The following is a 26,066-nucleotide window of genomic DNA, read 5'->3' on the forward strand; positions in this document are numbered from 1 at the left end:
TGTGATTTGCGGACAAACTTGATTATGGATGCTCAGTTTTCATTTATCAGCGTCAACTGGAAAAAGGATAGTTTCCACCTATCCATAGTCAAATTGAATGAAATTCTTTGGCTATATACTTATTTTATACCACTGCAGATTTGATCAGTAAATTTCATTTATCCTCCTTTAATTTCTCCATTTCCTTTTGTGATCCTCATGTGATCCTATAATGTAGACCCTCAAATACAATTACTTTCCTATACTATACTTCAAGGAATATCATACTTAGTCATGAGTCATTAAACCGCCACCATCTAGTCAAAATGTTTTCGAGGACAGTTCCATTGCAGTGGCATCGATACTGCTGGTACGCCGACACAAGGTCATTCATCTTGATCTTGGTCTTTTTAAACTCCACCTCCCAGTGTAACTTAAAAGCATGTTAGAATTAATGACGACAATGCAGGGGTTGTGGCCACAAGGTTGCCCCCAAGGACAACACAAAAGCTCTGCGGACCTGTTGTAAAAATCAGCTCACCAGGAAAGTTGTAAAGGTGATCACTTGAAAAGGTAAACATTTACAGACTTATAGAAATAGAAATAAAGTGATCTATATGATACTTATGTTTCCTAATTATTGTGATAAAACCTTTTAAGATGACTACTGTCGATATGTTAAAATCAATTTTAATAAGACACATCATAATACAACTACTAAAGGCACAGTATCAGTCAAAAGTTTGGAAGCACCCTCTAATTGTGGGACGAATAAAGGATATCTTATCTTATCTTAATTAATTGTAGATTTCTCGTAAGCCATCAGCATTATGATGAAATATTGATGGAATTATTTGGTAAACCAAAAATGTTACTCAAAGTTATGTTTTATAATTGAGATTCTTCAAAGTAAGTACAGGTATCCTTTGTCTGGATCACAGCTTTGTACATATTGGTAATATCTCAGTCAGCTTTATGATGTGGTGGATGATGCTTAATGACTGTGAATTACTTTTACTTCACAGCTGTGCATTATCAGGCCTCTTAATGTGGTTGAGACCATTTAGATTTGAAGTGATTTGTTTCCAAACTTTTTGACTAGTACTGTACTCTAATTTCAGTGTGTGTCACACCCCCTGAACTGAGAGCAAGCCAATTGCAGAGCACACATAGCGGAATCAACTAACCATTCGCACTCTCAATCACAACTAAGGACAATTAGAGTGATAAATCAACCCTTGCATGTACAAATAACTGACATCAGGAGTTTTTTTTTCTCAAGTGTTTTTATCAGTCTCTAAGCATGAAAATAAAATAATGGCAGTGGCAGTGGATGGCAACACACATACGGGTCCATATGTCTGGTTGATCCACAAGTGTAACATTAAGATGAATAAAAGAGAAAACAACATTTGATTAGCTGTCTACTCTAGTAACTGCTGCCCTCCAAATAAACCAATAAAAAATAGTACCACTGATCTAAGCTGAGCTCCAAGCCTTTTATAGTTTATTACCAATTGTTGATGAATATGTAGCAGAAAATCATAAAACATAAGGTTTATTCAAGAATTTGAAAGACAAAATGTCGTTCAATTCTAGAATGATGTGTGTGTGTGTGTGTGTATACGTATTCCGATGCGTTTTATCCTCACGTTCTGGAGCCTATCCCAGCTATCTTCCGCATTGGGCGGGGGACACCCTGAACTGGTTGCCAGCCAATCGCAAGGCAAAGACAAACAACCATCTGCACCCACACTCACACCTAGGGACAATTTAGCAAACTTTTTGGCTCGGGGGCCACATTGACTTTTAAAATTTGACAGAAGGGCCAGCACAAGCTACGGTACATTAAAAAAATGCATTTGTTGACAGTCCATATCAAAACCAACAGAACAAAAGCATGAATGTACTGTATTAACATACTTTTTTAAAAGACAACATCGTTGTTGATGACCTATTTTAGCCTGTGCATTGCTGCAGATGGGTTGTGATCAGACCAGTAGAAGTAGAGCGATACAGAGGTCCAAGGTGGTCGATAAGATCCCTCCCCCCTGGGTTCTGCAACTTCAAGTCAATGCGCCACCTGGCGGTGAAATGTCCGTCATTACAAGTCCAAATAAAATGAATGCAATCATTTACATCGAACCTTAATTGTGGACCAACCTTCGGTGGGCCGGATTAAAAAGACCAACGGGTCGGATCTGGCCCGCGGGCCGTAGTTTGCCCACCTCTGATTTATAGTGATCACTTAACGTACGATGCATGCTTTTAGAACGTTGGAGGAAACCAGAAATCCATGCAGGCACGGGTAGAAACTCCACACCGGGAGGCCGGGGCAGGAATCAAACCGTGCTCGTCTGCCCTGTGAGGTCCACACGCTAACCAGTTGATCACCGTGCCACCCCATTTCCAATTTCAATAAAAAAAAATTCTCGATTTGCTTCTCAAAGGAGCATTTTGTGCCCACGTTATGTTTCTATGAGTTCAACATTTAAATTTAAAAATTATTGACCGATCTGTGCCTTTACTTCTTCGTGTTTCATGCTGCTGCCCCGGAAGTCGACCACGGCTAAACTGAAGTTGATTGGATTTGTTTTTGTCGCGCCATAACTACGTCATTTTCCAGCGACCATACGCTCCCAATCAACACAGACCAAAATATGGCACTGTTTCCAGCCTTTGCAGGAGTAACCAACGACAAAGTTGAAGATACATCCAATGGTAATAATGTCTTCATATTCGACGAGTTACATTTGTGCATTTATATTTGTTGTTACATTATAAGAATTACTAAGTGAACGGCGAACTTTACTTTTCAGTTCAGGGTTGTGAAATGACAGTGCTGATGGGTGAAACAATTATGTCCATCTCATTGTCATATTTATACGTTGTGTTAATATTTTACCATCATATTTATTCGGTTGTGTTAATATTTTACCATGTTATGTCGATGTTAATCCATTCAAGGCACACGTTGATGTTAGTAGTACAGTAGCTGCTGGCAAGTGCAACTTTGTTTGAATTTCACCAAAAAGTACTAATACAACGTACTGTGTGTAGTATATCAATTCGCAGAGTTGGGAGTAGTCACATACTGTCTTGCAAGGCGTAAGTCTGAAGACTTAACCTTAAAATTTTGCTCAAGTCCCAAGTTCCTGTCGGGAAAATCAATCAATTCAAATCGAGGTCCCATTAAATTTGCAGCAAGACGAGTCAAGTCGTTTACTTGGGTAAGCAAGTCTTAAGTTATACAGTCATGGTCAGTCACAGCATTATTCGAACATTAGCCTCTTGGCTCAGCATTTGCATTTAGTCTTTAGCTGTACTAATAATTGTCAATCTCATCAGTTTTTGTTAATGGACCAAGTCAGTCTCTGTATTCTGTATTACTATGTCTTCTCAATTTAAAGTCATGAAGTTCAAGTCAAAGTCGTGCTGAATGTTTCGTTAGCTGTAGCCAAGCCATCCCAAATCCTAAAATGTTTAAATCTGACGATTTGGGATTCCTTCAACTCCGTCACCTAATAATTTCAGCTAATAATTTGCTGTACTAACCAGACTGATGGTTTTCAGAAAACTGTATTTTGAATTGTTTGTGATACTACACTACATGTCAATACAGAGTGATTACTTTTCGAGTCTGCTCTAACACTTTTTTTGTTTCATTTCCTCATTTAGAACTGAAATGGCTAAACAATAAGAGTTTTCAGACCAGTGATGCTCTGTCTCTTCATAGTAGCTTCTTGGAGACGAGAAATGAGGGGCTACACAAAGGCTTGAGGTAAAATTTTTGGAGCAGTTGTACGTAAAGTAAAAATGTAAGTGGTGCTGAAAAAGGATGGATGGATCATCATTAGATGTCTGTAAATAGAATACGTACTTTTGTTTTATCCTACACAATGCATTAAATTATTGTGTTTATCCCTAACTTGTAAACAAAATACATCCAAATAAAGAGCAGGTCTTTTTTATCTACAAACAAATTGTGGAAGTCGTTTGTTTCGAGTTTTAGGCAGAATGAATTTTGAAAAGTGTCCTTTTCGTTTCTGACTATTATGCAATAGCTTTATATTGTCTTCTACTTTCTCCCTTTCATCATTTTGCTGCTGTAAATTGGGAATTTCTCCATTGTGATACAAATAAAGATTATCTTATCTTATATTCAGTTTAGACAGGAAAGATGAAGACACTGTGCCATCGAAGAAGAAAAAGAAGCATGAAAAGCATGGGAAAAAAAGAAAAAAACACAGAGAAAAAGATAAAAGGTCAACAGAAAGCAGTGGATCAGACTCTGAACCAATCTTTCCAAGCGATCTCAAGCGGAAACAAGAAACAGACCGGTATGCACATCACCATTTGTGGTTTGGTTAAATTCTACGTTTTGGATGACGTCCCTTCAGTTTGAATTCAAACAATCGTCCACATTGACTGCTGACGTCTTTGTTTATGGTATGTGACTTCTTGAAAATACAGTCCACAGGCTGCTGCAATTCCAAGTTCTTTCTCATGGTTGGATGACATCCCGTCGCCCACAGCACAACCATTCTGTGTGGATTGTAAATCTGATGCGTCCAACTGGACGTACAAGTCTCTGTACAGAGGAGATGTAGCAAGGTAACGTGCACGCAAAATGTTCCAAGTTAAAGCCATTTGAACAGTAAGGCCTTGTTCTGATTGATCTGAACATTTTATTGTCAACACTGTCTTTTACAAATGACCAGAAGTTTTTCGTTCAAAACTGTTATTGCAGGTATAAGAGGAAAGGTAATTCATCACTGGGTTTGGATCCTCGCAGACAAGAAATACGCTGGGAGGACACGAAAAAGAAACATAAAGGGGGCGACAAGAAGAAAGGAACAGACAGATATTTTTTTCCGGCGTGTCGTCTGCTGCTCAGGTCTCAGCCACCTCTCCAGACATTACCAAGAGTTTGTGAAAGCAGTGATGTCACCAACTCCAATACTTTTCTCCCACTGGAAGACATTGTCGGGGAAAGAGAAGGACAGCCAGGTAAGAAATTCAGCCAAACTGTGGAGAAATATCATATGGTATCATATTTACAAAAATCATCACGGTAGTTTAATTTCCATGTAAACCTCGAAAATGGAATGATCTCAAGGTTGCACAATTCAGCAGTAACTGAAAGCGATGTAGGAAAGTGAGAAACACGTACCTCCTGGCTTCCTCACTAAGATTGCTAAGTTGACAATAGTAGTAGTAAAAAGAAGAATGGAGAACACCAGAAGGGTTTCTCACCTACAAAGGAAGAGCGGTCAGGGGATTTAAGTGAGACAGACCCCTCCTGCTGCATAGTCTCTGCATGTGAAGAGTTTTTATATACCGTGTGTATATATATATATATATAAATAACTTCTAATAATGACAGGAAATTCTGTTCTGTTTTACAATAATGTGTTGATTTCATCGTATTCATTCGTAGAATTTGTTTGGGGCCGGTTGGGCCAGCATCAGAGATCGAGTGAGCCAACACATAGTCCCGTAGTGGCCACTGTTAATATCAATCCCTGGTCATTATCAAAGTTGGGGTTGTGAACTTTTATTGTTTTTACATGACATTTTAACAGCGTCATCTGTCATTTATATTCAGTTGTTGGACAGTAAGAATAAGAATATTTGATCTTGTGCAATTTCTACACATATCCTGTACAGTTACTAAAGATTTTATGGTGGTGACTGTTGGACCTTGGAACCACTTTGTTCTATCATGTGATGTGAAAATACATTCTAAATAAAAAAGAAATTGGAGGTCCACATTTGTAGATTGCCATCTTCTTCGATAGTTGGATTATGTTCAACCTTCAAGGTTCCACTTTATGGTCAAACCTTTAAAATGGCCATTGCATTCCTGTTACTGTGCGTGATTTCATGTGGCTTCCCAGTAACATATTAGAAAGCTGCAACTATTCCCCGACACAAATTGCCTAATCTCACTCAAGGCAATATTTAGCAGATTATATGCAACAATTAATTGGGGGAAAACGGTTCTTTTAGTGTCAAATAATCTCATTGTGCAAAATCACAAATGCCTTTGAACAGCGAATGAGCCCCATCGCGAGATCAGTTTCTCAACAAGGGTAGGACAGTCCCGCAACATGTTTTCCAAGACAGGGTAAACCTACTGCACTGTTTGTTTTGTTGGTTATTTTGTTTTGCGTGTACCTGGACCATTCTGACTACATTCTCATCATCTCTCCTATGATGGGTTTCACCGTACTGCAACAGGTGGCAGAGCGCAAATCTCATCAGTGAATCCGCTTGGTGTGTACGACTCCACCACTGCCCTCTGGCTGCAGGGGAAGGGAAAGCAGGACCCGACAGATCACGACAATCACAACTCGGAGACGGGACAAGAAGCTAAACATTTGACCAGTCAGACTGAAGAGTTCAACAGGAAATTGAGAGAGCAACCCGAGGACACCCAGCTCTGGCTGAAATTCATTAGATATCAAGTAGGAAGACTCACCTTTTGAACAAACAGATTGTTTTTGTCTGGTCTGATGCTGCCGTTTGGGGTCAGAAGTTTGCATATTCTGATGATGAGCATGAATCTCATCTTCAATATCTCAAATTTATAATGATTCTTTGACACTGTTCTTCATCCAGGGTGGAATAACATGTTGTGTGAGCTTTTTTGGCAAGTTTCATTTCAACCAGACATCTTTCAAATGACTATTTTGCATCGATCCCTTTTCTTTGTTTGGCCTCCTACTTTTATGCACTTGAAGAACATTTCGTCTCTTATTGACCTCTTTATACTTCTTCCACTATTGTTTGTAAGCACAAACATACCACAACACAGCATCTGAGTCACTGGGGTGACACAAACGTAATAATTGATTAAACATTTATTTGGATTCACCGTCGTAACAGCCCTGAGGGAATCCTGAAAAACAAAGTGACCGTTGACAAAAACGAGTTTGACATCCCCGATTTAAGCCCTTAGTTCTGACAACTCACGTATTGATCTGTTTGCTCTCCTAACTAATTAAACCTTTGATCAGGTCACAGCCATGAAACATTAAATTACAAACCATATCTTGTCTGTTCTGTTATAGGATGAGTTGAGTGCCGCAGTTTTCGGAGGTGAGGAAGAGCAACAGGGCAAAGAGTTATTGGAGCGTCGCAAGTCTTCGTACAAAGCCGTGCTGGAGAAAAAGCTCAGCATTGCCGAGCGTGCCGTGGCAACTAACCCTGGCTGTGTGGCTCTGCAGCGGGAGAGGCTCAGGATCTGCCAAGAGCTTTGGGAACCATCAGCTCTGGCTAAAGAATGGAAGAAACTGGTTCGATTATTGTCCTTGCGTTGAAATATTATTCAGTGTTTTCACCTTAGAACATAGATTCTTAATAAATGAGGCAAACTCCTTTTTTAATGGTTTGTTTTAGGTCTTTCTCCACCCAAATAGTGGCCCTTTGTGGAGGGAGTATCTTCTTTTCACCCAGAGCTACTTCAGCAACTTCAGTGTGTCAAAAGTGAACTCGGCTTATGGGAAGTGTCTCAGCATGCTGAGTGCAGTCCGGGATGGCAGCATGGTGTCCCACCCAGCCCTGCCAGGGATTGAAGAGGATATGCTAGGTAACATGCTTGGACCGCTACTAACGACCCTCTGGTCGAGGATTACTACATGGTTTACTAAATAAGAATTAAAAAAAAATTGTTAGGCCTCTGGAATGCTTTGCCTCCCGTCAAATGTGAAATTAAACAATAGCCTAATGGTAACAATAGCCAGTGGTAAATTGCGCAATGTAAGCAGGCAGTGTTTTTGTTTAAAAAAAAAAAAATAGGTGGGATGAGCAGGTTAGAGTAAGCTAACAGTGTTATCTTTTCGTAAGCGAAACTTACAGTATGTGATTGCTCGATCAAGTTGTTGACATGGAGCCTGGTGGTATCAGCTGGTATGTCCATATGTCACATACAGTACATGCAGTATACTTTGGCGTATGAACTCGTGGCTGCACAATTTACAAGGCTCTCATTGGGCCTCATTCGCTAATAAATGCATTTCCAAGTGTGAGATCAAGGCAAACATGCACAATCTGCTCGTAGCGGAAAAACGGTGCATACACTATATTGGCACATAAAAATGCACTTGAACAGCATCGGGGTGAGGTGAAGGTCGTCAGACGTGTCCTTCACGGTAATATAGAACATTAGTGTAGTTATTCGAAAAGGGCAGATTGAAGTTATTGTTAAAATTGTGATTATTGATTTCATAAATGATTGCAGTTTCAATACTTGTGCATCTTGTGTAAAAAGCTCTGTGCTTGCCTTTTTTTGATGGCTGAGGCATCATTATTTGTGTGTACACATGGTCTGAGGTGGTTCTAAATTTTATTTTTAAATGTTTTTTGCAGAACATACACAAATTCAAGTACAAAGAGATCGATGAATCATAGATTTGTGCACAGGCACAGTTTATGAATGAGGCCCGGCTCATCTAGTAAATGGCCAGCTAGCATGAGATTTGCTGGTGATGTAATCATGAGTGCTTCTCTGCTCATTGGAAGTAATTGATGTATGATCCTTTGTCATCCTTCAGATATCTTCACCAAGCAGTGTCATTTCCTCCGTCAGTCCGGTCACTCCGAGAAGGCACTCGCTCTCTTTCAATCCATGATCGACTTTACGTTCTTCAAGCCTGACAGTGTACGACAACTTTCCACCAAGCAACAGGTAAACGCACAAATAAAGCACATTGCACATTAGCATGCCGGAATTAACAATACAAGCAATCTGTGTGTAACGATGGTGTCACACGTACCAGCCAGGACTGAGTTCGATCTCACACAGCACCATCCTCACTGGTTAAGAGTTGGCACACTGGCGGCATAATAAACAACACTACTCGTATTTTGCAGTGCTCCTGTTGTTTGCTTTTGCAAATAAATACTTCAGACATATCATGCCATTCCACAAAATACACCCATTTTACGCAGGATTTTTTTTTTCTATTCTGGTGCACTTTAGACCCCCACCCCATACCCATGGCACACATATTGCACATGTCAAAAACAGCCTTTGCCTTCAGTGTATGTGTTGATGTGTGCAGGCTGACTTCTTTGAACCATTTTGGGATAGCGGGGAGGCAAGAGTTGGTGAGTTTGATGCAAGAGGTTGGAAAGCGTGGATGGTCCAACAGGAGCGAGGAGGATGGGTGCAGCCCTGTCCAGGTTAATACAACACATTACATCTCACCTTGGGAAAAAGGTGGTTATGATTTGTATGCCAGCGGCATGACATCTGCTGTGTCTGTGTTTGTTCACAGTGGAAGACGAGGAAGAGGAGGAGGAAGAGGAGGAGGTGAAGGACCGCAGCCAGCCACGGTGGACCGTGTGGCTGGATGTAGAGTCATCTCGGGAAGCTGCGCATTGGTTGCCTTGGAGACCTGAAAAAGCCAAGGGCCAATCAGAAGATGACTGTGAGGACCCAGAGAGACAGGTAAGATGAATTACTGCATTCGGTCTGTCGCTAACATATTATCATATGCACCACTGAAATTACAACCGTGATAATTTTTAACTCCTGGTCTGTCTCTCAATCTGAAGGTGCTGTTCGATGACATCGGCCCTTCTCTCATTTGCCTGTCCTCACCAGAGCTTCAGCTCCGCTTCCTTCTCCATTTCCTGTCATTTCTCGGGCTTCCAGTGGACACCGTGCTATCTGCTGGCTTGTGTCATCCTGGCCTGCTCATGGAGGACCTTTCTCTGCTCACTCAGGGTGAATATACTGTATAGTTAGGTCCCGAAGTAACAAGTACTACAACTATAAATTTGAAGAAAAAAAGTGTTCAGTGTTTTTACTTTTATTCAAAAGGTTTCACAAATTGAAATACTGTATATCATTGGCCATTAATATTCACAGCATTGCACGTTTTCCACATATTATGTTCCAGCCTCATCCCAAAATTGAAGTCATTTTTTTTTTTTGGGAGGGGGGTCGCTTATTTATTAAAAACAAAAAACACCACATTTTCACATCCTTTGCACAATCCTTTGTTGATGCACCGTTAGCAGTAATTACAGCCTCAAATCTTGGGGGGATAAGATGCCACTCCTTTGACCTGTCGGAACCGTTCAAGGATGATTAGTGGAAACGTGATTACCTCAGCTCAGTTTTGAGCTTTGTGGCAAAGATTTTGAATACTTAATGTGCATGTGATTTATTAGTTTTTTTAATACATTTGCAAACATTTAAAAAGATCTATTGTCATTATGGATTATTGTGTGTAGAATTTTGAGAAACAGAAATCATTTTTTTTCCGCTTTGGAATGAGGCTTGAACATAAAACATGAGAAAAGTGAAGCGCTGTGACTACTTTTGCATAGACACTGCATCACAAAGGAAGTTGAATTCAATTGTTTTGAATGTGTGTTCCAACATGAGGAGGAAGGACACATGAATTCAACCCTGTGCCACTAATTCATTTTAGGTAGCGACTCCCGACGATCTCTGACTTTCCACAACCTGCCAAGCCTCGGGATGAACTCTGTGGGTCACATGACCACACTCCAAGGAACCAGGAAATGGGCAGGACTTGGAAAGCAGGGCGAGAAGTTTGTCAACGCAATGTTCAATATGCTCCTACCTGTTCTTCCATCTGACCAACGAGCTGTCCTGTCGCTCAGCCGGATGCAGTATGAGAAACTCAAGGTGGGGACTTTTACTTGGTGAACCTTTTGAGAATCCAATTCAATAATCGTTTCATCGCTTGATATTTGTTCCAGGTGTTTCGTTGCACGCACGGCAACAAAAAACGTTTACGCTCTCAGAGCAAAATCAGCAAGCGGATTGCCAAATCACTGCTCAAAGAACCAGAAAACCGCTCATCCTTGGCAATGTGGCGAGAATTCGCCCACTTAGAGTGGATGCTCGGCAACATCGAAGAGGCTCGGAAGGTGTTTTCTGCATCCACGGCATTGGGTGGGGCTAAGGGGCTGTGTCACCCCTCCCTTTGTGAGCTTTGCCTGCTGTGGGCTCAACTCGAGGTGGAGGATGGAGAAAGTGGGCCAGGAGGGGTTCCCACCGACAGGGGTGCATCTACCGCTGTTTGTGTGCTCACCACACTGACAGAGGGGCACGCCTTGTCGCCTTCTTCGTTATCACAGCCCGTCTCCCCGGTGGCCATCCTGAAGGCCAGGAGGTCTTACGAACAAGCTCTGACTGCCGCTTTGTCTGCATTAAATCAAGACCTCTGCAATCCTCAAGCCGACAAAAAAAGTAAGCACCCACAGAAAATTCTAAAAGATAATGGCTGTTTTTTTAACAGGACCATGTTGGATATTGAGAATTTCTCACGGTATACTTTTACAGTCCCCTCCAAATGATATTGGAACAGCATGGTCAATTCATTTGTTTTTGTTGTATACGGAAGACATTTGGGTTTCAGATCAAAAGATGAAAATGAGACAAACGTTCAAGATCCCAGTCACACTCTTTTGATCAGAGAAGAAGACAACCGCAGTCTCAGACCCAACACAGCAGACGCTTTCAAAGACATGTGAAGACTTTATTCTTTACACATTAAATAGCACTCTCCTTAGTTTGTAAAGTGTAGGCAAGGATTACATTTAGATTTTATATGCAAATGTGTAAATAATTTTAAAATTCCTTTCTTTCTAAATCTCGTTTAAGCTTAAAGTGCATTACTATATTTTTCAATACCAATTACTTGTTAAGGCTTTGTGCCTTTGTACAATCAGTGGGACCAGTTGCAATTCATATATGTGAATGATAAAAGTAAATTGCATATTTGTCTAAGGAATTCTGAGGTGCCTCATTAATTTTTTTGTAAAAGATATGTTCAACATTTTCCAAATGTCCTTGTGCTTCTTTAGATCAAAACAAAGGAAAGACATATTTTGGTTAATTATAGCAGAGTATGGTATAATTGTAATGGTCCGGCCCACTTGACATCTACCGAGCCCGTATGTGGCCCACAACGTGAAATGAGTTTGACCCTCCTGGTGTAGGTACTATAGTAGTAATCTGAAATACCAGTAAAAATGTCGACGTTCTGAAGAAAGTGCATTTTTTAAACTTTGTGTGTGACTGATGTTGTGTCATTATTACACACCAAGGTCACGTGGATGTCCAAGAAGAGAAGCTGAGATTGAAAGGGCTGCTAGGCTGCTATGCTCTGTTCCAGTACCTCACCATGGGCATCAAGGCGGCAAATGCAGTCTACAGCCAGGCCAGAGAGCGGATGGACGAACTCTACCGCACAATAACGTCTGACCAGAACTCTCGCGCTGATGCAGACCACTCTGGCAGCAACCTGTTAGTTAGCAAGTTAGCTTACGAGTGTGAGATGGTGGCGGTGCAGCAGGCGTCGTTGCTCAAGTACCACATGAGCGTGAGTGCATTTCCACTAGCGACACTGAGAGACACACTCACCTCTGCCCTTTCGACATGGCCAAGCAGTGCCCCCCTCTGGAGCATCTATGTACAGGTAAAACCATGCGAATTTCACTTGGTAAATTCTAAACAATGCTCCACCCACGTGCTTTTTCTCCTTCTTTCACATGTGACCTGTTTCAGGTGGAGAACCGTTACCATAGTGCTGGCCGGGCACGTCGCTTTTTTCACTCCGTAACAAGGGACAACGATAGTGTTGTGCCACGGCTCTTTGCTATTGTTGCTGAACAACAAAGGAAGCAACTGGTGGATGCAGCACAGAGGTAGGAGTGGAGAAAAAAATCAAGGGAAGCACGCAGGGTGTTACTTTCACTTTCCAACAACGTATTTTGAAAAAGGGCTGAATTGTCTCAGCTGATAATGACAATTTTTGAAATAATTCATTCTTTGCCCATTGTGTGTCAAATATTTATGGCAACCATAGATCCTGCGACAAAAGCGCGGCCTTGAGTCTCCTGCCAGAGAATGGTCTCAGCAACCGTATCCGTGGACTGTTCGAAAGCGCCATCGGATCCGAGAGGGGCATTCACTGTCCCTTACTTTGGAGGATGTACATTCACTACCTGGTGAGATGACAAATATTCCAAAGGCCACCTATATGAATTGGCCTAGTAAAACGGAAGGATACAGTGTCATGTTTGCGCCACAGTTTGGGGTTTGAATGTCATGGAGTTTGGATGATCTCCCCATTCTTCATGGATTTTTTTTTTCCTCCCACATCCTGAAAAAATGCACACATTAGGTTCAATCAAGGTTCTAAATTGTCCACGTGAATGTGACTTAGAATTATTGTATGTCTTTATTTTCCCTGTGATTGGCTGACAACCACTCCAGGGCCTACCCCAACACCCAAATGAGGACAAATGGTATAGAAAATGGATCGATGGATGGTTTCTTTTGTATTGAATGTATTATTCAAGAGTGGGCGGCCCGTTGGTCGAGGGGTTAGCGAGTCGACCTCACAGTACAGAGGTACCGCGTTCGATTCCAGCTGCGGCCTTCCTGTGTGGAGTTTGCATGTTCTCCCCATGCCTGTGTGGGTTTTCTCCGGGTACTCCGGTTTCCTCCCACATTCCAAAAACATGCATGGCAGGCTGATTGAACACTCTAAATTGTCCCGAGGTGTGAGTGTGGACGCAGCTGGTTGTTCGTTTCTGTGTGCCCTGCGATTGGCTGGCAACCGGTTCAGGGTGTCCCCCGCCGACTGCCCGAAGACAGCTGGGATAGGCTGCAGCATGCCCCGCGACCCTTGTGAGGATAAAGCGGATCAGAAAATGGATGTTTGGATGGATCATTCAAGAGATTTCAACGATTGGAGTGTTATGCTGGTTGAGAAGAATAAACATTTAATTTAGCAACAGTGGGTACATTTTTTGGCGATAATTTGGCTCCATCATTTTTCAAAAATGATTCAATTAACCCCCTTTCCCATTTTGGGGCGAACATTCGCGAAGGTAGCGAACGTTGCCAAACATTCTCCAGATGCTCGCCAGACATTTTAGTGAGTTGACTAAAAAGGTGTAAAATGTGTAAAATTGTGTGTATTTGTAGGTGTCAGAAGGTAAGATGGATAACGCCAAGGGGCTCTTCTACAAAGCCTTGCAGAATATTCCTTGGCTGAAGGTATGTCACAGGCAGGACCTGTCTTCTTTTTTCCTAATGCAAAGTAAAAGCAGTTGAACCAGCGTGCATTAACTCTTTCATGCACCCTGTAACCTGATAACATGATAAGCTGTCCACCGCTGTCTCTGAAAATGGTGTTATACATTGAAAAATGTTTGTTTCACCAGGGCTTGTACATGGATGCAGTGCAGCTATTTCCTGAGAATATCCAGGAGTTTGTTGACCTGATGACAGAGAAAGAGCTGCGAGTTCGATTGCCATTAGAAGAACTTGACATACTGCTGGAAGACTGAAATATACTCCCCGCCAAAACTATCATTGGATAGTCCAGCAGGAGAAAGACGTTGCATTGATTTCGCCAGATGAATGTGAATGCTAGTCTCTTCCTGGACTTGAGAGGAGTAAACTAAATTTAAAAAAAACAAAACAAAACATTTTAGCTGTTTTTTTAGTTGATATTTTCAATAAATATCATTTTGTTTATAATTTGTATATGAAGTCTTGATGTTTGAATTGATGAATTAAAGTGTGATTTTGTTTCTGAAGTCTCTTCTAAATCACTCTTATTTCCTGTCCTGTTGTGTCTCTGGTCTTGACACAAAGTAGACCGAAGTCCACAGAGTGGAACGATGTTGTCCTCCTTGGGTATGACGCTCCCCGTCCATAATTCCTCTCTTGACCGCTAGGTGCCGCCAATTTTAACCTCAACCGTTCCGCGACGAGCAGTCTTGTTAAAATGTTGAGCAGTGAAATGATTGGATTGGTCGGCAGGGGTCCAAAGAATTTAGTTTGTGTGCCTACGTAGACAAACTTCTTTGTTTTATGTAATGAAGGATTAATTCCAAATTACACTCAGGCCAGTAACTACTAAATTTACATTGGTGGTGCTATCATGGTCAGTATGTTAACCAAATGTCCATCACCTGGTAATTTAGTGAGAATTATATTACGCGTTCATGATCGTGACTTTTTTAGATTAGTCAAATTGCATATCATACTGTATATTAATCAGATATTGCTTAATATGTGTAGTATCTTTATTATTTGACCTTCAGGATCTTTATTATCAACACTTTTCGATCATTACATTTATCAGCACCATATACAATTACTTAAGTCATTTTACCTGTAAACACATACTCCCAGTGAGGACAGTGTCATGAAAAACATCACATCAGTCACACTACACTACTCACTGAATTGTCTATAAAAAGTCCATCTCCAAAAATATCTTAGCTTACACCAGAGTCGGCTGATATTAAAACAGACAATTGGATGAAGGATTTACAGGAGCTGGACCAAGAGCCTGGGGGAGAACTGGAGGTGAGCCGGGAGCCAGGCTGGAGGCAGACTGGAAGCAAGCTGAGGACAAGCTTGGGATGTGCTGGAAATGAATCAAGGTTCTGGAAAAGTGCTGATGAAGGGAACGCTATGCTGTTGCGAGGCTAAGAGAAGCAGCCTAGACCTGATCCTTGGTACAAATACCTGAACTCCAGATTTTGAAAGACATTCAGGAGCAAATGAAATTCCTTCTCTTGTGTGGTTTTTGATGTCCTTCCTTGAAGATAAATGAACACGACTTGAGTAAAAAGTTGTTTTTGTGAATTGCTAATCGGGTTTACGCCCTGGTGACCCCATAAATTCCAACAATGCCATACAGTAAATATAGCAGCCTGGCAGTGAATATGAATTAGAGTTGTGAAGATCAACAGCAGTGTGAAGGCAACGGCACAATTTATGGGCATGACGGAAGTACGGGTGGAGCAGATACACCTGCAGTTGGCAACAGCAGCAGAGGCGGAGATTAATTAAAAGTGGCTTTCAGTTGACGTTTTGCTTTGGTTTTGTTTGCTTATTTATTTGATTATTTTTTTAAATACAAGCTCGGTTGTCTTGGCTGATTCGCACTTTGTACCAGTTGGTGGCGGTAATGCACATCGTTTTCCAACCGCCGTAAAAGTCAATTAGAAGAACAGAATCAGTGCGGAGGAATACGTCCGAGTGTGGTGGAGTGATTCGACTCACCTTTCAGAGCAGACGCCCCATTTGCTCTCCGCTGCCAGACAACCACGCACAAGTGCACCGCCACCAATGGTGAGTATGAGTGAACTTTTACACTTGCGGGAACTGCGTGAATGCCGGCAAAGCCTAGCAAAGCTAACATCAAGATCTCGTTCGGGATAATGCAATAAGTTAGATAGTTTACAGCAGGGCCATTAAAAAAACGTCCTTGTTCTAGTGCAGGGGTGTCAAACTCATTTTTGGAATTACGTCTTCCCCCTGAGGGCCGTTACGACAGTGAAACCGAATAAATGTTTAATCATCACATTGTATTATTACTTGTACACACACACACACACACACACACACACACAAAACAATGGCTCATTTGTTGTGAAGTCAGTCAAACGATTTGTTCAATTAATTTTCAAGTGAGTGTAAACCGCGAAATTTGAGATTTTAGTACAGATTTAAGCAAGGGTCATGGAAGTTGACACATATGATTTGCTTTCGCGGGCCACATAAAATGATGTGGTGGGCCGGATCTGGCCCCCGGGCCTTGACTTTGATACGATTGTTCAAGTGGTATGATCTTTTGTTGTATTGACGATTTGGTCAATATCAGTGGTTGCTACTGCGCTCATGTGTGTGCACGCACACACACACACACACGCACACACACAGTGCAGCTCCTCCAGTTTTCTTGGACTCGTGTTTAAAGTATAAATAGGAACCTGCAAATCAAGGTGTCGTGATGACACTCCTTGTGTAGACTTGATGGCATTAAGGTGAAGTTGAGCATATTCAATTGTGGTACAGTATTTGAGGCGCTGCCGGTTTGAATTCCTTTTAAGCGACTAATGTTCCATGGTTTAACATACCTAAAAATGACTCCCCCCAAACCGGTTTGGTTAAAACTGGAGTAGTTTGGCAAAGCCTCTTCAAAACCAGTTGGACAAGTGCAGCAAAACTACTTTACACCGGACTGATTCTGCCTTTATGTAACTGATGTAGACTAGAATGTGTCAGATATTGATATTTTCTTTGTTGGAATTGTGTTTACACCAAATCTATTAACACACCGGATTGGTTTCATTTCTAAAAGTCTATGGTCAGTAAAACTGATTATTTTCCACTCTGTGTAATTGTCCATGAGTATTCAAGGGAATGATAATTGAGGCTCTGAAGAAAAAGATGTGAGCTATTCTAGAATGTTGCTTGATGTAAAAAGTCCCCAAGCATATAACATGAAGTGAGTAATCTTCATTCCAGGCGCAATGACTCATTGCTTGCTTTTTGTCTACTTCTTTAATGACCACTTGTAACATTATTGTATAGAACAAAACCAAAAAAAAGAGTTGTACATCAGAGATTTTAGTTCACGTTTCCTCCTTTTTTGAACAGCTTTGTACTGCTTTACGGTGTACTGGTGACACACTTGAATTTTCCCTCTGGGATCAATGAAGGATTATCTTAAAACTGTTGCAAAACCATCAAGAATGTCAGCAGTGTTTTCAATAACGTGTGGCCGTTTCAGGGTGGACCTTGCCTTCCTCCCAAAGACAGCTAGGATAGGCCCCAACACGCCTGTGATCCTTGCAAGGATGAGCCGTTCAGGGAATGGATGCTTGCATGTAGGGTGTTATATATATATAGTTTTATATATATATATATATATATATATATATATATATATATATATATATATATATATATAATAAGTCTTTCATATCAGTTGATATCAAAAAATATATAGATAGATTTTTTTTCAATCTGCAAATTAAGGCCAAGGAGGAAAAAAGGCTTCATTCTATTTTAAAATATTATAATTAATCTGAATTTGGAGGTCACCACAACTATAAGAGAGTCAAAAGAACTGGCCAATTTAAAGATTCATAAACGTCTTGAGAAACATAATGTGCTGAGCCAATCACAATCTACATATTTCATATCAATATAAAATTTTTCCCAACTTTTTAAAATAAGAAAAACAATTACATTGATTAAAGATGAAATAAATAAAAAAACCCACAGCTATTATGAGGAAAAATACCATTCAGAAAAGTTGGTCGTAAAACACACTTTTGTGCTCCAAATTTCTTCTTTGGTGCTTGTAATGGTGGCACAAATCTACCATCAAATCGTGACCTCTGCCTAGAGCACACAGAATGATGGGGTCGACGTTTGCTTCCTGATTTGAAAATAAAAAAATAGTGATATTATTTTGCATGCAATTTCTGTTGCTATTCATCAGGTGTTTAGTGAGATATACATTATTATTATTATTGTTATTATTATTGAATATATAATATAATCTATATTACCGGTATATACCCGTGGTTAGCACGTCGGCTTCACAGTGCAGAGGTACTAAGTTTGATTCCACTCCCTGTGTGGAGTTTGCATGTTCTCCCCGGGCCTGCGTGGGTTTTCTCCGGGTGCTCCGGTTTCCTCCCACATTCCAAAAACATGCATGGCAGGCTGATTGAACACTCTAAATTGTTCCCAGGTGTGAGTGTGAGCGCGGATGGTCGTTCGTCTATGTGTGCACTGTGATTGGCTGGCGACCGGTTCAGGGTGTATTCCGCCTACTGCCCGAAGACAGCTGGGATGGGCTCCAGCACCCCCCGCGAACCTTGTGAGGATAAAGTGGATCGGAAAATGGGTGGATGGATGTTTTGTAAATGTCATTTACTCCATGTTAATGTGGAAATACCGCCACCCAAGCGATGGTGATGGACTTGTCAGAATAGCTCAGCTGCACATTCGGTCATTTTTTTTACTTCTTACTATTACATTCCGTTTACGTCTCCAACTTTGTAACCAAAAAAAGAGAAGAAAAGGCGGGACTGGCTACTGGTCACCGTGTCTGGTCGAGGAAAAATGCTCATGGCTCCCTGCTGGCCATTGTAATATCATGATTCTCAATCACATAGTCCAGCACTCCCCTGCAACCCTTGTGAGGATTAAGCAGATCAGAAAATTGATGGATGGATATCGCTCAGCCAGAGATGGATGGATGTTTAACATTCCTGTCATCCATTGTGTCTGCGTGCGCGTACGTGTACGTACGCAGGTAGGAGCGAGTTAGGTCCTATATAGTACAACAAAAATGTATTTATCGACAGAGTGCACATCAGTGGTGCACCTGTGCACGTCAAATTTGATTGCGCCAGTGCATATTTGCGTACCAAGCACATTGCCGCTCACTCAGCGTGCCTGCAGTCAGGATGACATCCAGTGGGAAAGGTGAAGTCAGGCCAGCCGCCGCAACGATTATTTCAAAATAAAAGCGCTGAGATCCATTGCCCTTGTGCCAATTCGCGTGGTGGCATGGCTTCACTTGGTCACTTGCCCGGGAGTCGTCAACGAGACAGTCGTTTGCGCCGCGGCCTTGGCAGTCTCTCAAGATTTTTTTTAAGCGAAAGAATTGTGCCGTTCCACACCGCAAGTCAGGGGTGGGCGATTCTTTGCGGCCTTGCAAGACACCAAAGCTTGTCGAGGGACACACGCCTACAGTAACGTGCTATCTACGTATCCTCAATTGTGTAAACTATAAATGGTATGTCTTTTTGGAAAGCAGTAAGCCACTTTTTAATAAACCGAGCCATAAATTCATCTGTATTATAATAAACAATATCAGATATTTTGGTCTTGTAGGTTCGGCTTCTGCTAATGTAAAGACTAATGAAGCATGAATTCATATGAATAACAAGATTTTTTTTAAATCTGAGTTATTAATTTACTAAAAACTTTGAGTTCTTGACTTGGCAGTCTCTTTTTTTAAACATTTATTCTACCATTTCGCAATCTTAAAAAAAAAAAGGAAACTCACGTGCAACAAACAAACTCAACACAGAGGAAAAAATGCAAATACAATGATTATGATTATGATGCTCATAATAATGATAATAATAAATGAAGGACCAAGATGCTACATTAAAACAATAATGCCAAAATTGACTGAATCAAGACAGTATGCCACAAACGACATATTCTTACAACCGATCTGCCTCATTGATTGAATATGCGCACCATATTTATCATCATTTCTCACCCAGATCGTTTTGAAGGCTCGTGCACCGTGTCAATGTCATCGGCTCCACAACAAATGCAGAATGTGCTTTACAATGTTAAAACAAAAAACAAAAACATGTAAATTGCACTTTTAATGCGGACGCCGTATAAATAAATAAAATATTCATTTGTTTAAAAATATAAAGCTTACCCCTCTCTCTCTCTCTATCTCTCTCTCTCTCTCTCTCTCTCTCTCTCTCGGGCGATATCTTGAACCCTTTCAGAGACAGCGGTTACTAGAGTGGACATCTTGTCATCTTATCAGGTTACCGGGTGTATGAAAGGGTTAATCTGGCAACACTGTCGACATGTTGCCGCTCTTTGTTGGTTTGCATTGCTGACATGCGTGCGCATCAAAATAAAAGCAGCGCCTATTTGACATTTTAGTCTGACATGCCACAGAGACGGCTGACGGGGGGCTGATGTGGCCAGCGGGTTCTACTTTGCTCGCATGTGCACTGTGTCTTTGAGGTCGGTGGATTGGGAAAAAAAATGAGCACCAGATAAGAACTTTTGGTGCTGATTTGAGAAGCAAAACAAAATAGTTGAATTGCAATCCTGGCTCCAGCACCCCCGCGACCCTAGTGAGGATCGAGCGGCTCGGAAGATGAATGAATGAATAAATGAATGAATGAATCCTGCTTTTCGAGCACTTTGCCGGCATCCCGACCTATTTGATGTCCACCTGTCGCTCTTTTACACTCCCTTCGACCTGCGCGCGGCACAGGCGCGGCTGTGATGGGCTTTGACGGGGGCCCGAATGGACGGCGGCAGTGTCGGGTGCCCACTAGTATCGAGTTTCTTTCCGCAGCGTGTTTAGCAGCTCCGATTACCCATCAACCGATCCACTCCAGGAGATCCAACTGACGCTCATCTCTTGTGAACGGCAACACAGTTGAGACGGAGGTGACGGCTTTGACTGTGCCGTCATCCTCCGTCCAAGTTTGACGGCCACGGGCAGGTCAGATGCAGCCCAGACAGGAAAACGGCCTTTGCGCTCAAGGCCAGAAACGAGCTTCTGTCGAGCGGGCGAATGTCCGCAGAGTGGAAGGAGCAGCTATTCTGAAGAATTCCAAGTCAAGTCGGGTCTTGCAAGGATCCGGCGTTGCCATTCACTTGCCTGTCAGCCACTCTGAATGCCCAAAACTTGCCATTCGAGGATCCTTCCTGCCCTTCTTCCGACCTCATGATGCTGCCTAAAAACATCACGCTCTACCCGATAGGGGATGAGTTTGTCAGCCTGCGGTCTGTCTACAACCTCTTGGATGAGCAGCAGCACTTCTACGCGCAACTCCTCCAACAACAGGAGAGGAACTACAGGGCCTTCCTCCAGATCCTCATGGAGTGCTCGTCCGGCCGCGTGGACGCTCTGGTCCGAGAGATGCGGGACACCAGGAACGACCTGCGCGTGGCCAAAGACGAACTCGCCGAGGTGAAAAAGCAGCTGGGCCGTTCGAATAAGCGGGCGGAGTGCCTGGCCGAGAGCTTGGTGGCCACGCGGGCAGCGCTGGATGGCCTGAGCGGCAAAAGCGGAGGCGCGGGATCCAAGCCGCGGAAAGGAGGAGGCGGCTTACGACAAAGTGGCCTCGGCAAGCAAAAAAGCGAACCCAAAGCGCTGAAGTTGGTGACGGACCTCGCCGATCTGCACTTTGAGGGACTGAAGGTTGTGCTTGCTGTTTACTCGGTCACCACATATTTCATGGGAGAAAAATGTCACGGCACAACCACTTCGCAAAACAATGCAAAAAAAAAAAGTGGATATACAAGTTCATGATGTACCTTCTGTCATCTCGTTCCAAGAACATTTGATTAATCTGCCTGTTACTATATGTGGTTGTCAGAGAAAAGTGAGCTAAAAATGTTTTTTTTTTAAATTTGAATTTTTTTTCGGGGGGGGGGGGGGGTCAAAATAACTGACATTGGATAACGTCCCGCGGCACAGCTGATGATCACACAAAAATGTGCCACGGCACACACTGGTTGAGAATCACTGCTCTGGTTAGCCACGACTAATTGTTTGGCTCTGTCGGTCGGCACGATGGAAAGAAATGTTTATCACTAAACGCTGTTGCGTGCCCGCGTCTCGACGATACTCTGCGACGTATCGCCGCACCAAAAGCCTGTCTGCCCTTCTTGCTCGTTCTTGGCCTGCTCTGAATTTGGTCTGGAGAATATTTTGAGGGTCTCCACAATTTCTCATCCAAAGCCGGCTGCGATCGGCTTCGCCTTATCTGCAGTCTCGATGAAGACGAGCACAAGAGAAAACGAAAGAAACCTGTCCAACTTCAACTTCATGGCTGTTGTTTTGTAAACACCCAAACTGACAGTCGAAAAGTCCGTTTGACTTCAAAGGGTGCAGTGCGTATTGGCCTACTTGAAACCAAGATCACGTCTAGACATTGTGGGTTGAAAGTAGACGGGAATATTTTTGTGAAGGGTAATAATGGATTCATATCTCTAATGGTGCCTTTTTTTTGTAGGCTGACCAACTAACAGAGGACCAGATCGCCGGTAAGAAAGCACTCCTTTCATACATTCAAGTTTGTCAAGCTAACGACCGTATTTTCCGCACTATAAGGCGTTTCGGAGTATAAGGCACATCTTAAATGACTGGCCTAGTTTAAATTTTTTTCAAATATAGCGTGCGCCGCATTCTAAGGCACATAGAATAGAAGCTACTATAGTGGCTGCGGTTGCATTATGCCTCCACTAGATGGAGCTACGCTAAAGGGAATGCAATACAATACTTTTTTTTTAATAAAGCGCTTTCACAACCGCTGCAGTTGTAACAAAGCGCTTTACAGAACATTTAAAATACTACGTCCAAGAAATCCGAATATTGATCCATATGTAAGTCGTATCGGATTACAAGGCACACTGTCCGCTTATTGAGAAAATTGGATGTGTTTGGATACGCCTTTATAGTGAGGAAAATACAGTACTGAGTGCAAGTGAATTTGACAAAACATTTTTGGTAACAAAAAAACAAACAAAACAAACTGCTTTGACAGTGCTTTTGAAGAAATAATAAAATTAAATTGCATCTTTGTTTTTTTTTAAGCTGTCTAAAAACGCAATTACACGAGGGTGAAAAGAGCTAAACATTTTGGACAAGTGATCTCTCTCTTTCTCTTTCTTAACCAATCATTCCACCCCCCCCCCCCCCAAAAAAAATAATTTAATGAGCAAACCGCTTTTGTAAATAAATAAAACAAAGTGAATTTGGGATAGGAGAAGTGAACTAATCTCTTTTCGTCAATGGACGCTACAGCTTCGTGTTTGCTTTCAAATCTTCGCTTGTAGCAGACGTGTGCACATTTTCAGCATGACGTCTCTGATCCATTGCTGAAAGGACACTTTGATCCTCTCCTCTTATCTATAACTGCTTCAGACAACAAAGTGTATGCAGAAAAGTGGTGAAGATTGCACGATTGTCTGTGTCCTGTGTTGTGTTATTTTTGTCATTTTGACTTCAAAATGGCGCCGCGAGATTGGCTGCCTTTCCAGCAGCTCCTATATTTTGTTGTTCTACACAAATACAACACAAATCGTCAGGTGTTTAACAAAGGACATAAATACAGCTCAAAATGTGACAAACAACGATAAACATAAGCATTTTCGCAGCACCTTCGCATGCTAATTAGCTTGTTAACACCGATTTAGCATCGTCGCTACGTCGTTAGCAATACTATAAGCTAGCGAATTTCCAATAACAACAATTGAGGGAAAACAATCTCTGAAACACATTTCTAAATAATGATAAACACGAGCAGACTTTAAGCCATTGCTTTTTAAGGTGAAACGACAGGAATATAACTGTTGCAACGACCATGGTCAGACTTTCTGTAATGACTCGTCTGTTGAAACATGACGTCTGCTACCCACAATGCACCGCAATAACTAAATGAATATTCTAAACGGAATTACTATTAATGAAATGGCCCAAAACTTTTACTGTGGGCAGAACACTCGTTCTTCCTTTCAAAACTTTGCTGCTGTGAATTGGGAATGTCTCCATTGCGAGACTAATAGAGGGTTTCTTATCTTATCTTATCTTATTTCCAATGGCAAAGTATTGTGCGAACCGATGATTGGCTTTTTGAAGCGAGGTTTGACGCCTTCCTCGCCTCGTGCGCAGAGTTCAAGGAGGCCTTCTCCCTGTTCGACAAGGACGGAGATGGCACCATCACCACAAAGGAGCTCGGCACCGTCATGAGGTCGCTGGGTCAGAACCCCACAGAGGCCGAACTCCAGGATATGATCAACGAGGTGGATGCCGACGGTACGCCGCCGCCCCATGTCGCCATTTGTCTTCTTTCTTCGTTGCATCATACGTGATTTGGTGCGAAGGCAACGGGACGATCGACTTCCCCGAGTTCTTGACGATGATGGCCAGAAAGATGAAAGACACCGACAGCGAGGAGGAGATCAAGGAGGCGTTCAGGGTCTTTGACAAGGCGAGTCCGTCTTGCGCTCCTCCATCGTCTTCCGCCGCTCACGTGTGCTCGCGCGTGCGACTCGACAGGACGGCAACGGCTACATCAGCGCGGCGGAACTGCGTCATGTGATGACTAATCTGGGCGAGAAGCTGACGGATGAGGAAGTGGACGAGATGATCAGAGAAGCGGACTTGGACAGTGACGGACAGGTCAACTATGAAGGTACACTGTCCCGTTTTGCGACTCTCATTTGCGATATGGCACCAGTCTCAATTTTTGATATTGTCTTGTGGTATGTTTGTTTGTGTGTTTCCAGAGTTTGTCACGATGATGACTTCCAAATGAAGCAGATGCGCAGAAACAAAGAATATGTCGAATGTTTCACTTACCTCTTCTTGCAAAAAAATAAAAAATAAAATACATTTGCACGTACACTTCTGTATAGGCAACTTGGAAATGAGTGCCCGCATACATCAGATTTGTCCATATTTAACCAGCTCTAAAAACTGTTGGGGAGAGAGTGGCCATTCTCTTCCTTCGCGTGTTCGTTAATTTCGGATGATGAGGATGTTGGTTATCCAAATGCAGGCTGGAGTCAATGAACAGTTCCTTCAAAGGGTTTAATTTATTTTTCTGCAGTTTACGAATCGATTTGGGCTCCTGAGGTTTCCAGATTTCAGTCAGGAACCGTAGAAGAAGCACAGTCATGAGATTACATAGCGACAATATGATAATGAGAGGCGGGGAGGTACGCCTCTCATGCAAATCCCAGAAACAAAGAAAGTAACATGTCATCTGACCCGGTGTGGCTGGAAGAAGTTGGGAGTGGTGAGGTGAGACCGGACCACCACTACCAACCATGGTGCGATGGCAGGAACACAGGTACTTGAGATAACAGTTCCTCTTTTGATGTTAAACATGTCCGATGGATGGATGGGGAGGGGGGGGGGGCTAGAAGTGGTGAGGGTCGAGGGGCACTATAGGTAATTGTAAACGCAGTGAGCAGGAAATACCTTCAACAGCATTCTACATTCTTTATTTCTTTCAAATCCAACTAACAGAGAGGAATAATACCTTCACTCATTCACTCCCAAAGACGTTTTTAAACGTCTTTCCAGACTTGGTCCAGAATCGGCTGATACTGAATGAGTTAACAATCCCTCTCTTGATCACAATTGATATTGTGATCACAAAATCATCTGCGTCAATATCTATCTTGCGCAAAGCACAAGAACTGTCAAACAAATTACAACAGGAAATAACAGTCTTAGCGAAGCCTGACGCCAAACCCCACATCAATGGAGGAGTGGAGACCAAAATGACCAGTGTCATCAGTAGGATATATGTTATTGGCTCTGGGCAGCATGATAACTTTGTATTGGTTTCATATCCAGTGTCCCTCCGAACATCATTTTGAGGTTGGAGATGTTTCTCGGGTGAAAAGGTTAACTTGCAAGCATGAGGAGAAGAAGCAGGGTCTGGGCGTTCCCAGGGCTGGCATGGGAAAGTTGTGC

At 42.3% G+C, this 26,066-nt stretch overlaps 2 protein-coding genes across 2 annotated transcripts; both read left to right on the forward strand.

Moving 5' to 3' along the window:
* The first annotated feature begins 2,595 nt into the window (after window positions 1-2,595).
* nrde2 (NRDE-2, necessary for RNA interference, domain containing) lies at window positions 2,596-14,580 on the forward strand. The gene is made up of 19 exons (XM_052085669.1): window positions 2,596-2,700; window positions 3,658-3,760; window positions 4,146-4,319; window positions 4,453-4,593; window positions 4,730-4,989; window positions 6,223-6,449; window positions 7,056-7,280; window positions 7,384-7,573; window positions 8,538-8,671; window positions 9,048-9,168; window positions 9,264-9,436; window positions 9,544-9,715; window positions 10,428-10,648; window positions 10,723-11,215; window positions 12,076-12,446; window positions 12,536-12,675; window positions 12,837-12,978; window positions 13,964-14,035; window positions 14,203-14,580. The coding sequence occupies exons 1-19, from the start codon at window positions 2,640-2,642 to the stop codon at window positions 14,326-14,328; spliced, it is 3,546 nt and encodes a 1,181-aa protein (XP_051941629.1). The 5' UTR covers window positions 2,596-2,639; the 3' UTR covers window positions 14,329-14,580.
* A 1,408-nt stretch (window positions 14,581-15,988) lies between these two features.
* LOC127614525 (calmodulin-like) lies at window positions 15,989-24,984 on the forward strand. Its single transcript, XM_052085876.1, has 6 exons — window positions 15,989-16,129; window positions 22,594-22,624; window positions 24,252-24,395; window positions 24,464-24,570; window positions 24,639-24,774; window positions 24,869-24,984. Exons 1-6 carry the CDS (start codon window positions 16,127-16,129, stop codon window positions 24,895-24,897), a joined length of 450 nt encoding a protein of 149 aa, XP_051941836.1. The 5' UTR covers window positions 15,989-16,126; the 3' UTR covers window positions 24,898-24,984.
* Window positions 24,985-26,066: the final 1,082 nt, after the last annotated feature.

Source organism: Hippocampus zosterae, chromosome 14 (genome assembly GCF_025434085.1).
Source record: "Hippocampus zosterae strain Florida chromosome 14, ASM2543408v3, whole genome shotgun sequence".
NCBI classification, from domain to species: Eukaryota; Metazoa; Chordata; class Actinopteri; order Syngnathiformes; family Syngnathidae; genus Hippocampus; species Hippocampus zosterae.